A 13,584-nucleotide genomic window follows, 5' to 3' on the forward strand; every position below is an offset into this window, starting at 1 on the left:
TATTAACTAAATGAATGAGGGAATAGTCTCTTAAAGTGGAGTTACACTGCAAGTAAAACACCAGAAAAACAATTGCTGGTGTTGATACATGCAATAATCAATGTCAAATCTTAATTAATTACAGAATGAATTGCAATCAATAGTCACCCTTTTACTCTCAGATTAGCATGTATGATTAGTTTAATCGATTTATGAAGGTAAAGAAATCCAGGCTAAGACTAAGGCACCGCATGGCTGTACTGCCCCATCTCACAGCTGAGGACCCCCCACATCCCGGTATGGATCTTGTCATTAGAGGTGGACGTGTTGATGAGTCATAGGCCTTGTGGGAGGCTCAGAGGATCCCTGCGTGTTTCTCCTAAGGTGTAGTGTTTTTCAGTCTGAACACCGTGTACTGCCTTTTTGTTCTGGAGGGGGAGAGACTCACCTTTATCCTGTCCTGTTATCGAATGTCCCTAAAAAGCTGCAAAATAACAACAAACAGGTTATGACAGTGCTGAAATGCTGCGGGTTAAAGGGAGGGGGGGGGGAAAGAGAGAGAGAGAGAGAGAGAGAGAGAGAGAGAGAGAGAGAGAGAGAGAGAGAGAGAGAGAGAGAGAGAGAGAGAGAGAGAGAGAGAGAGAGAGAGAGAGAGAGAGAGAGAGAGAGAGAGAGAGAGAGAGAGAGAGAGAGAGAGAGAGGATGAATAGAATAGAAGGGAGCAAAGACACAAAATGCAGTTGCGATGGAAAAAGACATGGCAGACGTTCTATGTCGAAAGAACTAGTCAGCTAATCGCACGAGTCCGGCTCAAAGCCCGGCCACAGTCGGTTCCGTTCAGAGTCACCGAGTTTGGAACACACACACACACACAGAGATACCCCGCACACACAGATCCCAGCTACCACTGCAATAGCATTCCAGTAGCACCTTGTCACCAACCAATCACAAACCTGCACCCCGTCCCGCCCCCTGTCATCCCATGTAAACTGGAAAGGTCACATTTAAGTGTGAATTGACACAGAAGTCATGTTGATCCCTGCGGGGGGTGGAGAATAACATGGCTGATGTTGTGATGAATAGGCCATGGTGGAGAACAGCATGCGGTGGGTAAGAAATGCCAAAGAGGATTAGAAAACTAGCATCGTTTGTGGCTCAATGACAATACGACAGTGAGCTTAGATACGCTGCCCAAAGTCCCTTAGTTCACGGATTTGGGCCGTAATACGACAGCAATGCTCAATCAAACATTACACAAAACACACCGTTTTCTATTCCTCTTATGAATGGTTGCTTTCTCTAGATTCTTAAATTGCTCAGACCGGGATACAACATGTGTAAATCCAAATAGGTTTACAATATTGTTGGCATTAAGAAAGCCTATGTAAAATAGTGGCCACAAGCCAAGAACTCATGTTGTAACCCAATCCATATTTATAGAATCTTTATTGTTGTCATGTTGTTATGATGTGGAAATTAACAGAGAATCATGTGTCAGAGGTCATTCATCCTATACACAGGCAACCCCTCACTGCTTTCCTTCCAAACAAACAGTTTGCTTGTTATCGTTGGTAATATATTTGGAGTGCTAGGTGACTGTACAGGATTATTCCCCCCTCCATTTCTAATTCAGTTTGCAATATTAAACTTGTGGCCTGGCATTCATTCTTCATAGGGAAACAACACCGCCAGTAGAAAAGGGGAGGTAGCCTTTGATTACAATTTGATTGGAGGTCATCTTCCAATAGCCCAAATTTGGCTGAATTGTCTCAAGATTTGCAAAGGTTGAGGGGGGCAGTGGTGGGTTGGTGGTGGTGGGCGAGGGGGGTTGCACCACCTGTTGAGCATGAATGACCCTGATTAGCGACCAGGCGTGGCCTTTATTAGCCCCTGATGATTGGTGGAGACACTCACAGCAAGCTGGTCCTGGCTGAAAGCTGCCACACTGTTCCGCATTTCATTCTCACTGCCCCGCAGCGGTATCAGGGACACGTTACCATGGCGAATGTCAGGCGGCGGCGGGCGGGTGCTGCGGCGGTGCTGCACACCGTGCTCGGGCCACACGTCCCCGTCGAACTGGAGAGGAGAAACGGGGAGGGCGAACTCTGGTTTCATACATTATGGTGCTAATCTGAGAATAATACACAGTATGTGTTGGCTGGTGTGTTGAAGGGAGCTGTAGGCAGGATTCCAGAGCTATTATTTGAGTGTAAATTGTCAGAAATTGCCTAGCCATCCGGCAGCTATTAGTGAGTGAAATGCCCTGGGAGACTATGAGTTTGGGGTTGACTGCGCCTGCCTCTGTGCGAGCCAACTCCTGACCAGACAGGGCTTTTTCTTCCCTGATTGCTCCTAGGAATCTTCCCGGTCAATCACAGGTGCGTGAAATGCAGCAATTTGGTTGTTTTGGTCGTTTAGTTTCAACACTTTGCCGCCTCACGCTCTTTCTGTGCTCTCTCATTACAACCCTCAAACCTCACCTACCGTACCTTTAACTTAAAAAAAGTCCCCCCAAATCAAAAGACTGTTTAACCTGCAGGTTGCAGCTAGACTCGCGTGTGTGTGTGTGTGTGTGTGTGTGTGTGTACAACACAAATCATGTGGGGGATCTCACACACACAGGTTAGTATCATCTTCATGCACAGTAAGAATTGATTTCCCACTGGTACTACAGCAATGTCTTAGAGTAGCGAGTCGTTATTGGCCATTGGATTTCTGATTAAGAGAGAAGGCAGGGGACCTAAGCACTGAACCACAAGGTGTATTAAATCCTCCAGAGCCACCAGATACCGTCTCCTCACCTCACTTATCCTACATTTACATTTGATCCGATTCCTTATTTAACCAAGCAGTCTCCCTGGAACTACTCCCTTCACCTGAAATACACTAAGCACTGGGCCATCCTCTGTGTAGTCCCCGTGGGAGCTGTATGTGTGAACTTAAGTGTCAGAATTCGCCCCACCAGGGTTAAATCGGCCACACCCCTATTCTAAAGTCTTGAGAATCGGAGCATCTGAGAATTCACAACGAGTGATTGGGGCGTGTTGATGCGAGCGAATGACGTTCGCATCGTATGACTGACGCAAAACAGGGAGCATAGAGTGTATCTGCTTCATACTTATCTCTTTTTGCCTGTTTTTTTTGCTTTCCAACTTCTTTCTGCTTTCCACTCTTTTGTTGAGTGGAAATATATACATATCCACCCAAAAACGAAATAAATGCAGCGTTGATATCACCGCAGAAAAGTCAGCGTTACTGACTCGGTAGCCTCACCCGCGGTCTTCGAGGTGTTGTAAACAAAACACTGTGACTACCGCTGAATGCTTTCTGCGTCACGTCCTGCCTCCCACACGCTCTACCCGGGCAACACCCCTCGCCTGCAGTGGGAATACGTTGGATCTCCTGTTGTGTCTTTCATGTGTGAAAGGGCAACATCTGGTCATCTTTGGACTGGATTCTCTGGAGTTCATCCTGAATTCATGTGTGAAAGTAAGGCAAGAGTGAAATGTAGGTTCAAATGTGCGCGATCTCACCTGGATACTGAGGAAAGTTGCAAACCACTCGGTCATCTCAGCCTCACTGCTACAGCACAGATACCTAGAGAAGGGAAGGAGGGGAACACGGTCAATCCGAGGGGAAGAGAAATAAAGGGAGTGTGGTGGGGTTTTGGACAAAGACCCCAGAAAGTCTAAAGTATTTTTCAAAAACCCATGACAGGAAGAGAATGAACAGAGTACAAAATCAATCAAAGTTCTTCAAAAGAGGAGAGGATAAAATTTAATTGACATTCTCTTTCTCCTAGTCGGCCGGCAGAAGAGCCGGGAGCATAAACAACAAGTTTGATGCCTTATTTAAACTTCCAACAAAGAACAGTACTGATTAGGGCCCCCAGTGTGCCCCAGTGTCTGCCTGAATGTGTTTGTGCGTGTGTGTGTGTGTCAGGGTTTCAGTGTGAGATGGCGCTCTGAGTCATCAGCACTGATGTGGAGCTGAATAGAGATGCTTTATTTATCCAGTCATTATTGTAGGCGCTGATTTGGACCAAGCAATTATTCATGAGCTCTCCACTGAGACAACAAGCCCACCCACCCACACATCCACCCACCCCCAAAAAACAACACGCTAATGCCTGAACATAAGGAACACAGCCCTGTAATAGGATAGGAATTCAGTTAAAAAAAAAATGTTATTTTCTCTTACACACACACACACACACACACACACACACACACACACATATTCGACAAATGCAGATGAATGTAGCTCTAGAAAGATCAACGATGACATGAAATAATCACATCAGATGCACAAATACACGCAAACACACAGTCGCAAAGGCCCCACGCTCACACATTGGGGTTACACCCTTGCTGACGTCACCGCAGCACATCAGTGCTCATTAAGCGATCATTATGGCGAGAGAGCGCTGTGGAGTCACTTCCTGGTGGGGTGTGGGGCGGCAGTAGCTCAGGCAGTAGCTCAGGAGGTAGAGCGGGTTGGCTGGTAACCTGAAGGTTGTTGGTTCGATCCCCGGCTCCTCCTAGCGAGTGTCGAGGTGTCCTTGAGCGAGGCACCTAACCCTGACTGTTAGCTCACGTCCTGTGAGGACTAGAGGCAGGTGGGATCAGTAACCCTCTCCTCGAAATCTACTACTGAAGATGAATGAATTTCATCGCTGGATCGACAATTGGGCCGGTCCAGCAACTCCCAACGGCTAGCCGTTATAGGAGCATATAACTGTACTGTACTGTGCCACTACGCGCACACACACTCATCACACGTCATTAGTATTTGGGAATGGTGCAACGAGTTCCCGTTCCCAAACGGAACAGAGCACGTGTCCAACCAAGAGAGAGACATTTCTGAGAGGTCATCACACACAGCGGTGGGGGTCTCTGAAAAGGCTGTGCAGACACACAACGATTGTCCACAGAAATGTATGGCGTTCAGCATGACCATCACCTTTTTAAGCTGTATACAGAAAATAAGCCATTCCAGGAAATGAACGATGCTTCCCATTCTCTGTTATTTGCATCTCATTGCGTTGGTCCGGTCCCCTGTCCACCCAAGGTCTCTCGTTCTCTCTCTGTCCTCCTCTAACAAACTGATCTCACTCGACCATGGTGCCTACTACCTGCTACGCTCCTCTCTCCGCAGCCCCGCCTCCAGCCCCGCCTTCAGCCCCGCCTCCAGCCCGTGCCGCCGGGTCAAGTGGGGGCTGCCACGTGCCGCGGGGGACGGACCGTGACGGAGAGAGAGAGAGAGAGAGAGAGATGGGGACCCACCGCGTGACCACCACACACACAGACACACACCGCTCCAATTACAGCCAGGCTGACCACCACAGCTGCTGAAGACAGCTAGGCTGCAGTCTGTCCCCCCTAAGAGCCGTGCCATCACACACACACACACACACACACACACACACACACACACACACACACACACACACACACACCCTATCCCATAGTCACATCAGCAACACATAGAAGGTTGCATTTAAACATGTTAAAGAAGAGAAGCACACACACACTTAGGGGGGGATGTATGCATGAGAAGCAGCAGGGCTTAGGATAAATGCATGGCTACAGGTGTGCTGCCGGTGTGTTTAGATCCCGGGTGGAAGTGACCTTTCACATGCTCCGGTCTCCACACAGTCACACAGCGCCCTGGCCTGTTTTATTGCTGGCGACCGAAGACTACTGGGGGATTTTCCATCACACACACACACACACACACACACACACACACACACACACACACACACACACACACACACACACACACACACACACACACACACACACACACACACACTAGTGCAGAATGCAGCTGTTTGTAGGTGGACTGTTTGCCACGCAATCAAAGCCATTATCAAACATGACCACGCAATTGAAACATTTAGAGAGAAGCACATGGGGGACGTGGTCACTTAGTGAATCCCCTGGGAGTGTGGCATTTCTATTCATCTCATTCATTCACGTCAAGTGATTTTTATAGTCCTAATCATAAATTCCTAATATAATTTGAACTGCCGTTTATAATGTTGTAAAATGCTCATTGCAACAGTCATAATTTACTGTAGTCAATTATTACAAAACGTGTCTTCCAACAAGCTTATCAGGGAAAGCACCACTGCATCCTTAATTTAGGACTTTTAAAATAAACAGATTCTTCTCTGGCAGTCTATTCTGGCAGGAAATAACTGCGACCTGTCTCCACGACACCAGCCTCATTGAAAGATACTTGGTCTGTTGCCCTGGGAAAGGAATGTCCCCGAATTCCCATATTACCAACACATTCACGAGCCACTCACCACTGCTGTCTTTCGGGCTTCTCCTGTTTCTCACTTTGATACACCATCGTCAAGCCCCAACTAGAAACACACACAGAGAGAGACGAGAGTCAGGAGAAAACACATGGTTGAGCGGGATTGTGTGAGACCAAAAGTGTAGAAATGTAATACATGAACGTTCAACAGATAAGCACTACCTAGTTAGATTAGCCTGCCCCCCAGTGGCTCTTCTGGCTATTGCCAGACCAAGCTCAATCGTAGATTGCACGTTTATCTGGGGTAGCTGCTGTCATTTTCTTCAGCACAGGAGGCGTGATAATTTTTTCCCTTTCAATACATCAGAATGTGGAAGTTGCAATGACGATCGCATTCATGAGAGCTAATCTTGTTAGTCAACCAGTCTGACGACCTTATAAGGTTCCACAAGAACACAGCCTGAATGGCCACGGTCGTACAGGACCTGTGATATCCTTGTCTGTGCCCTATAATCTAATAAACCAGTCTGGCTGACTGTAAACTGTGCCTCGACATTGAATGCTTAAAGAGGAGCAGAATGTCTCCTCATTAACATCTGCATTAATGAGCACATGTTTTCCCCAGTGGTGACACCAATGAGCTTATGAGGGGTTAGCAACTTAGCATGCTAGCTACACATGTCAAAGACGGGCAGAGAATGGAATCAGTGGGTTCCACATATGCTCTCCGGTGATGCATGTGTTGATTGAATTATGAACACATGAAGGGGGATTCTGTTGAATACAACAGTGCACAATGCTGTCGGCAGTGCTTGCACGGTGTGGAACCCTCGACAGGGCTTCCTTTACCTAGAAGGAGGACGGACTTTCTTCTTAATGCCCAGGTAGATCCTCAAGCTCTTCACCGACCAATCCCGTTCAGGCCGGTTACTCTGTAAAAGGTCAGAGAGGAACGGGAGTCTTATAATACAGCGGCCATCTTGGGTCCATGTTGTTGCTGTACACCAGCAGTGTGGTGGAAACTGAGTGCGGATTTCTGCATTCACTACCACCAAACTGGTGTTCAGCACCAAGATTTCTCCAAGGTGAATGAAGGACAACAGATGGGTCAATAAATGGCAGGGCGGAACTTGGATGGAAAACAATAGAGTGTTTGTGTGTTGTGTGTTTTCCTGTTTACCCTGACTTCTTTGTACATCCTCAGGGTGTTGGCGTTGAGGATGAAGTAGCGTTCATTGAAGCCTCCCAGGCCCAGGATGCTGCGCTCTTCTCTAAACTTCATCAATCCGTTTTTGGCCACGTCCACTTTAGTGGCTGAAAGAATGGAAAACAAAAATGCTTAGAAGATTAATGCAATTTTTTTTTGTGTGTGCTTTTGCGTTTTTTCTTTAAGAAAGTAGTGCAATCCTTGGTCGCTTTTAACTCACTTTATTTGTTAAAGTAGGCATGTTTCAGTATGGTAACTATGAAGCATAACGGAGGGAATTGTATCCAACGCGTGTGAGAATAATACCGTGATTGCTTCAAGCCCCGGGCTTAGGCCCGGTTCTCTCCGCGGTGTACCTATTGATCTCTCCCCTCTCCATCTGAATCACGCGCTTTTGCCCGTCTAGTGGGCGTGGCCTATGTGAAGTGGGCGTGGCCGGGGTGACGTAATGGCTCCGCCATCCTCACCCGTCTAAAGGCGCTGCCATCTGTGGCTAGAGTAATTATTGCAGCTTATCTGTTCGATCCTGCAATTCCTAGTGGCTATGTGAGGGTAATGCAGCTTGTGTGTTCGATCCTGCTTCCTAATGGCTATGTGAGGGCAGCTTATGTGCTTAAAATACGTAACAGTGCGTTACCTTATATTTTTGAGGACCAGAGTGGATGGATGTATGTATATATATATGTGTGCGTGCATGCGTGTGTGCGTGTGTGACATGCAGCCATTTACCCAGGTAGACCTTCATTATCTCCATGGCGAGATGCTTCTTGATGAGCAGGTAGGAGTCCGTTCCTAGTGAGTGCAGCATGGCCAACACCCGTTCCTGATAGTGCAGCGGTCGTTCTGTTGGGGGGAAAGCAGGAAAAACAGAAAGATGGCGAGTTTTCAGTTTGAGAGCCTGTCAGCCTGGAAGCATGGGGTATTATCAGAGTCACTTTCCTGTAAACGCGGCAAGGGACTTCCTGTTCCTGGATAAAGGTCCACCAGATGGCCGCACATCTAAAAGCCAGTTGTGTTTCTATTCTCACGCCAGGCGCTTCATTACACCCCGAGGCAATGCATTTCGTTGACTAGGCAAAGCAGAAAATGACAGCGGGTTCTTTTAACGCCGGTGGAATATCAAGTGGATGTTCCTCCCCTTGATCTCCCTCACCAATCTCCTCCTTCACACTAATCTCCCAGCAGCTCCAGTAGTCCTTCTCCTTGATGGGAATATTCCGCCGGTCCAGGATCTCACAGGTCAGCTCTGCCGCTGTCATGGAGCCAGGGATCTGAGGTGTGGGAGAGGGAGAGGGAGACGTAGGCGAAGGAGAGGAGGGAGATGGAGTAAGAGCGAGACCAAAGGGTAAGATGAGAGAGCGGGAAGTTTAGGGTGGCGGTGTAGGAGGGAGAGAAGGAAGATTGAGCGTGAGAGAAGGCGAGATGGAGAATTGGAAGGAGAAGGAGGGGGAGAAGTGGAGGCAGAGGGACAATTGGAGAGATTAGGGAGATTGATAAAGAGAGGGGGGAGGAGATGGCGTACGCAATGGAGAGGCAAATTGCAAAAGCAAGAGAGAATGAGAGAGAGACAGAAAGTGAGACAGAAAGAGAGAAGGAGGAGATATGAAAAACAGCAGAATGGTATGGAGAGGGAGAGAGAGGCATTCACATCGGATCCAAGATTAGAAGGTAATGTCTAATTTACTGATCAATTGTATATTCTGCAGTTCATCTTGGTCTTCTTTTTCGGGGAGGGCTCACCTTTACATGCTGTTCAGCTGTTTCAGTCTTTTCCTCCAAGTACACGGTGCAGATAAAATCCCCAGAGCCATTTGTCTAGACACACACGCACACAAACACACGTTCATCATTGTGCAACTTCGATACCAACATTGAGTGCACCATGTACATGTGAATGCAGACTGTGGGGATGTGGGAATAGACGACTCACAGGGACTTTTGTATTACAGCTCTCTCGCACTTTGATGATGGCTGTGATCTCATCCAGTTGCTTCTTCAACTGCTGCTCATCCACCTAGGAATCATATTGAAAGACACACAAATATAAATCTGATTGTTTGATTGTTTGATCATTCAATCTGACTAGGGGCTCCCAGGATCCCAAAGCCCTCCACAAAATCTTCCAGCGTAATCCCAACACTGGTATTATCCAACAATGGCTGATCTTAATTTCTTTGCTGACTCCCAGCACGCTCATTTCACAACAACACTCTTCACTAATCCATTTAATGAGAAGATGATTACAAAATATGAAGCCGTTGATGCCTTTTTCTTGTATCCTTCTTCTTGCGTAGGGAACACAAACATTAGTAGACTGTAGGAATCTCATCTCTGTTGCAATCCTAAACCCTATTCTATCCTGACCCACTCCCTAAGAACTCATTGCAAGACAACCTTCATTGTTCTCTGTAAAAACCCATGTGTGGCAGAGCATTGGGCCTGTTCAAACCTTTGCCATGGGAGTTTTTAAAACATCCTGCCGTATCAGAATATCTATCAGCTCTATGTGTGTTTGAGAGGAAGTTCAAACAATAAAACCCCCTGACATTGTGTCATCCGCTTCACACTGTGATGCAAACTCGAGAACATGGCGGTTATTAATGTTCCAGAATAGGAACAAGAAAGGGGAACCAACTACAAAGGCTCAAGGAATATGCCAGTTTTCTGCCACTTCACTGCAGAGTATAGCAAAGCATTTGGGAGAAGAAAAGCGGGTAGTGTTGTTAATTACATGCAACTAAATGTTGTTTAATTATTTTTAAATAACAGTGCCGAAGTTACAACTTCAATTCTGGCGGGAATTGCTGTACCGAATAACCACTTAGTTCGTAATAGAGTGTGAATGTTTTTTTCCCTCTGTTAATGCTCTACATGGAAAACCTTTAATTAAGAATGAAAAGGAAGGGCAAATGATACAAACAATTAACACCATAGAGATGTCTTGCTGAAATACACCCAAACATATTGATTCTGACTAGTTAAAAATAAATCACACTAATGAAATGAATCCTCAGATTGCCCTTGTTAAAACAGATCTTTACATTTTACATGTAAACATACATTTGGTATATTCTCAGCTGTATTACAGACCACGTGGGCAGCGAGCCTGACCTCAAAGATGCGCGTGTAGTGTTCTATGAGGCCCTCGATGACCAGGCCAGCTGTGTAGTCCTTGCCGTCGGTCTGGAACAGCGTGGGACCAAACACTATGGCCAGGTTGTGGAGGTTCATCTGGTTCAGCTCCGAGAACCGCTGCACACTGAGGAATGCCCCCAGAACCCAATGCCATGCACAAGAGCAAGAGAGACGGAGAAACACCACAGAGAGAACAAGAGAGAGATTCAACGGATGCATGTTACTCCATGTACAGTTTCAAAACAGCCTTAATCTACTAAATCTTTACTATAATGTTTTTCCCATTTTGGAAACATCCGCCAAACAACATGATTTGTACAGAACGATTAATGGAAGGTCAATGTAACAATAGATACAATATCACCAGGGATATCAACAGTAACAATAAGGTGGGGCTGTGTGGCTCTTCTCACCAGTAGAGGTGTTTCACCAGGGCTGTCAGAGTGGCCTTGTTGACACAGGGCAGTCTGCTCAGCAGCAGCTGGTATTGGGCTATCTTCTGGCTGTGTTCCGGCAGGGCTGATGGGGAGAAGGATGAGGAGAGAGAGAGAGAGAGAGAGAGAGGGAGAGAAGATATTGAAAACAAGATTAAGGGTAGTGCAGAAAGATTCAACAGGACCAGAAAATGTAGCTGTACCACTAATTAATTGGGTTTCTTTTTACATGCATCGTGCTCGGAGAATACAATGTGTGATTAAGCACTTCCCGCAATCCCAATCATTGTTGAGAATACGTTTTGTAACACACGGCTTAGTCAGCGGTGCTGCACTTTGCACCTATTAAGTGATACGTTTTTTACAGAACAATCAACGCAAGGAAAATTAAGACAAAGGAGGAAGGCGTACTCCTTCAGAGCCGCCGGCTGGGACGAGGGGGCAGCGGCGCGTCTTACCCACGGTGCTCAGCCAGGCGGCGGTGGCCTCGGGGGTGAACAGGCCCGCCTCCACGTCCCTGAAGAAGCGCTTGAGGGCGTTGCTGACGTCGTCCACCTGGTGCACGCCCTCCCGGAGGCAGATGCTGCGCGCGTCACGGCGGAAATCGTCACACAACGCCGCCACGCGCGAGTTCACCCCGCTCTTGCGGTAGATTCCCTCCGAGGTCAGCCCTGAGCGGCGCACGTCACACACACACACACACACAGACACACAGACAGACACACAGACAGACCAACACGCAGGAGCGCACACACACACACAAGCGCACACACAAGAGCGCGCGCACACACACACAGGAAACACTAATGAACAGAGTGCTTTTTGTGTTTCTGAGTGCAAACAGCCAGACACACGTTCAAGGGCATTTGATCTTTATTCATTTTGCATTTGTTTTAAATCAAAAGCAACCTAGAGTCGTTGTAAAGGAAAAGTTAGTGCTTTGTGTGCAGGTAGGCTGAGTACATGGGGTTTCAAACCTAGAAACCTTTTTTGTGTGTCGAAACATTCAAACCACATGAATGCAAATGACTTAACCGGTAAACCAGGTGCAAGACAGGCTTATAGCATTAAGGTCTTATAACACCCTATGACGGGGTAAATACTGGTTCTCGCATGATTTAAATGTGGAGCTGAGAGAAGGCTAGGTTCTGTACTATTTGCCCTGAAAAGTTCATCCAACCAATTGGATTAACCTTCACGACAGCAAAATAGCCTCGTACTCATGCAGGCTCACACTCTTTTAGACACTAGCCTTCATCATTCAGGAGAAATCAGCGTGAAAGTGAAGGCCATGACAGGGGTATTTAGAGGTTTCATGGTTTCTGTGTCCCGTGCTGCTATTTGCAGCACAACCCTCCCCTTCCAGGGACGGTGGAATCAAAAGGGGGGCGTTAAAAGTCAAAGGCCTCACCGCACTGGGTGATGTATCCGATGCAGCTGTGCACTATGACGGGTATGTCCGTGTCCGTGAGCTGCTGTTGACTCAGGGTGTCCCCGCCGCTGCCCGCAGCGCTCTGGATGGCAGAGCACCAGCCGGCAAAGTCCAGCTTCCTCTCCCCCTCCATGTACAGAGTCCTGGGACCACGGGACCAGAACACCCACCAGGGAGAGAGCCAGGGTGAAGAGGTGAAGGGAGGAGGGTGGGGAAGATAAATAGGAGCACGCGGAGAGAAGGCGGGGCACAGGAAGAGGGAGAAAGGAAGAGCAAAGAGAGAGTGGGAGGGAGAAGAATGTGTGAATAGAGAGTTTTTTTGTTCCTCGTTTCTAGTTTGTGTCCATATGTCAAGGGGTTGATGTTGTAATTGTACACGACAATATACAAAAATGAAAATATATGTAAAAAGTTGAAATGCGCAGTATGTGATCGTTTAACATAGAGCAGCACCTTCCGAGATTGATTGTACCAATTTGCAAAACTGAGAGATACAGGAAGTTTAGTAAAGCAGCTGCTATAAGGTTTTACAATGCACAAAACTAACTGCACTTTTTTATTAGTTATTTATTGTATTTTAACTTAAGTATGAAAGCTATCTGAGGAAATGTGTGGTGTTACGTCGGTCTTTAAGCTGCAGTGTCACTGTGATTTCCTGTAAAGGATTATGAAATCTATCTATCTATCTATCTATCTATCTATCTATCTATCTATCTATCTATCTATCTATCTATCTATCTATCTATCTATCTATCTATCTATCGTTTGGTTAGAACTCATGCATCGGTGTACAGGCAATGCTTCCAGAAGTGCCGTGATGATTAGCTGAGGGGATGTTTGAACTGACTTTCAACCGCAGTAAAGGTCTTGAGGTCAGAAGGTCAGGAAGTTCCATCCCTTCCAAAAATAAATAGAACTGTGTTCCCTTCCCCTCACCTGCCCCTCTCCACCAGAACCAGCACCTCATTGTCTTGTTGGATTGCTTTAAAAGACAAAAAGAAAGACATTAACCACCAGATTTAGCCCTGTAAACAATTGACATGGTGACTGTTTGTTTGCCTGTAGCCTCAAATGTTCTGGACACCAAAAAATAATCATTTGAAAAATGGTCAATAATCATTTTTTTT

The 13,584-nt window shown here is 46.7% G+C and overlaps 1 protein-coding gene across 5 annotated transcripts in view; it reads right to left on the reverse strand.

Moving 5' to 3' along the window:
- Nucleotides 1–13,584, reverse strand: part of arap1 (ArfGAP with RhoGAP domain, ankyrin repeat and PH domain 1) — a 41,776-nt gene that overhangs the window by 1,597 nt on the left and 26,595 nt on the right. For 3 of the 5 annotated variants that reach the window (XM_030381881.1, XM_030381884.1, XM_030381886.1), the window contains 15 exons: nucleotides 13,394–13,439; nucleotides 12,437–12,600; nucleotides 11,484–11,696; nucleotides 11,005–11,110; nucleotides 10,568–10,715; nucleotides 9,387–9,470; nucleotides 9,197–9,271; nucleotides 8,610–8,727; nucleotides 8,186–8,299; nucleotides 7,430–7,563; nucleotides 7,099–7,181; nucleotides 6,296–6,355; nucleotides 3,513–3,576; nucleotides 1,894–2,055; nucleotides 428–463 (listed from right to left, as the gene is read on the reverse strand). In XM_030381881.1, the coding sequence (XP_030237741.1) occupies nucleotides 443–463; nucleotides 1,894–2,055; nucleotides 3,513–3,576; nucleotides 6,296–6,355; nucleotides 7,099–7,181; nucleotides 7,430–7,563; nucleotides 8,186–8,299; nucleotides 8,610–8,727; nucleotides 9,197–9,271; nucleotides 9,387–9,470; nucleotides 10,568–10,715; nucleotides 11,005–11,110; nucleotides 11,484–11,696; nucleotides 12,437–12,600; nucleotides 13,394–13,439 (1,592 nt within the window). In that variant the 3' untranslated portion in view covers nucleotides 428–442. The other 2 variants (XM_030381882.1, XM_030381883.1) reach the window with 2 other exon arrangements.

The sequence above is a fragment of the Gadus morhua genome, chromosome 16 (genome assembly GCF_902167405.1).
Source record: "Gadus morhua chromosome 16, gadMor3.0, whole genome shotgun sequence".
Lineage (NCBI taxonomy): Eukaryota > Metazoa > Chordata > Actinopteri > Gadiformes > Gadidae > Gadus > Gadus morhua.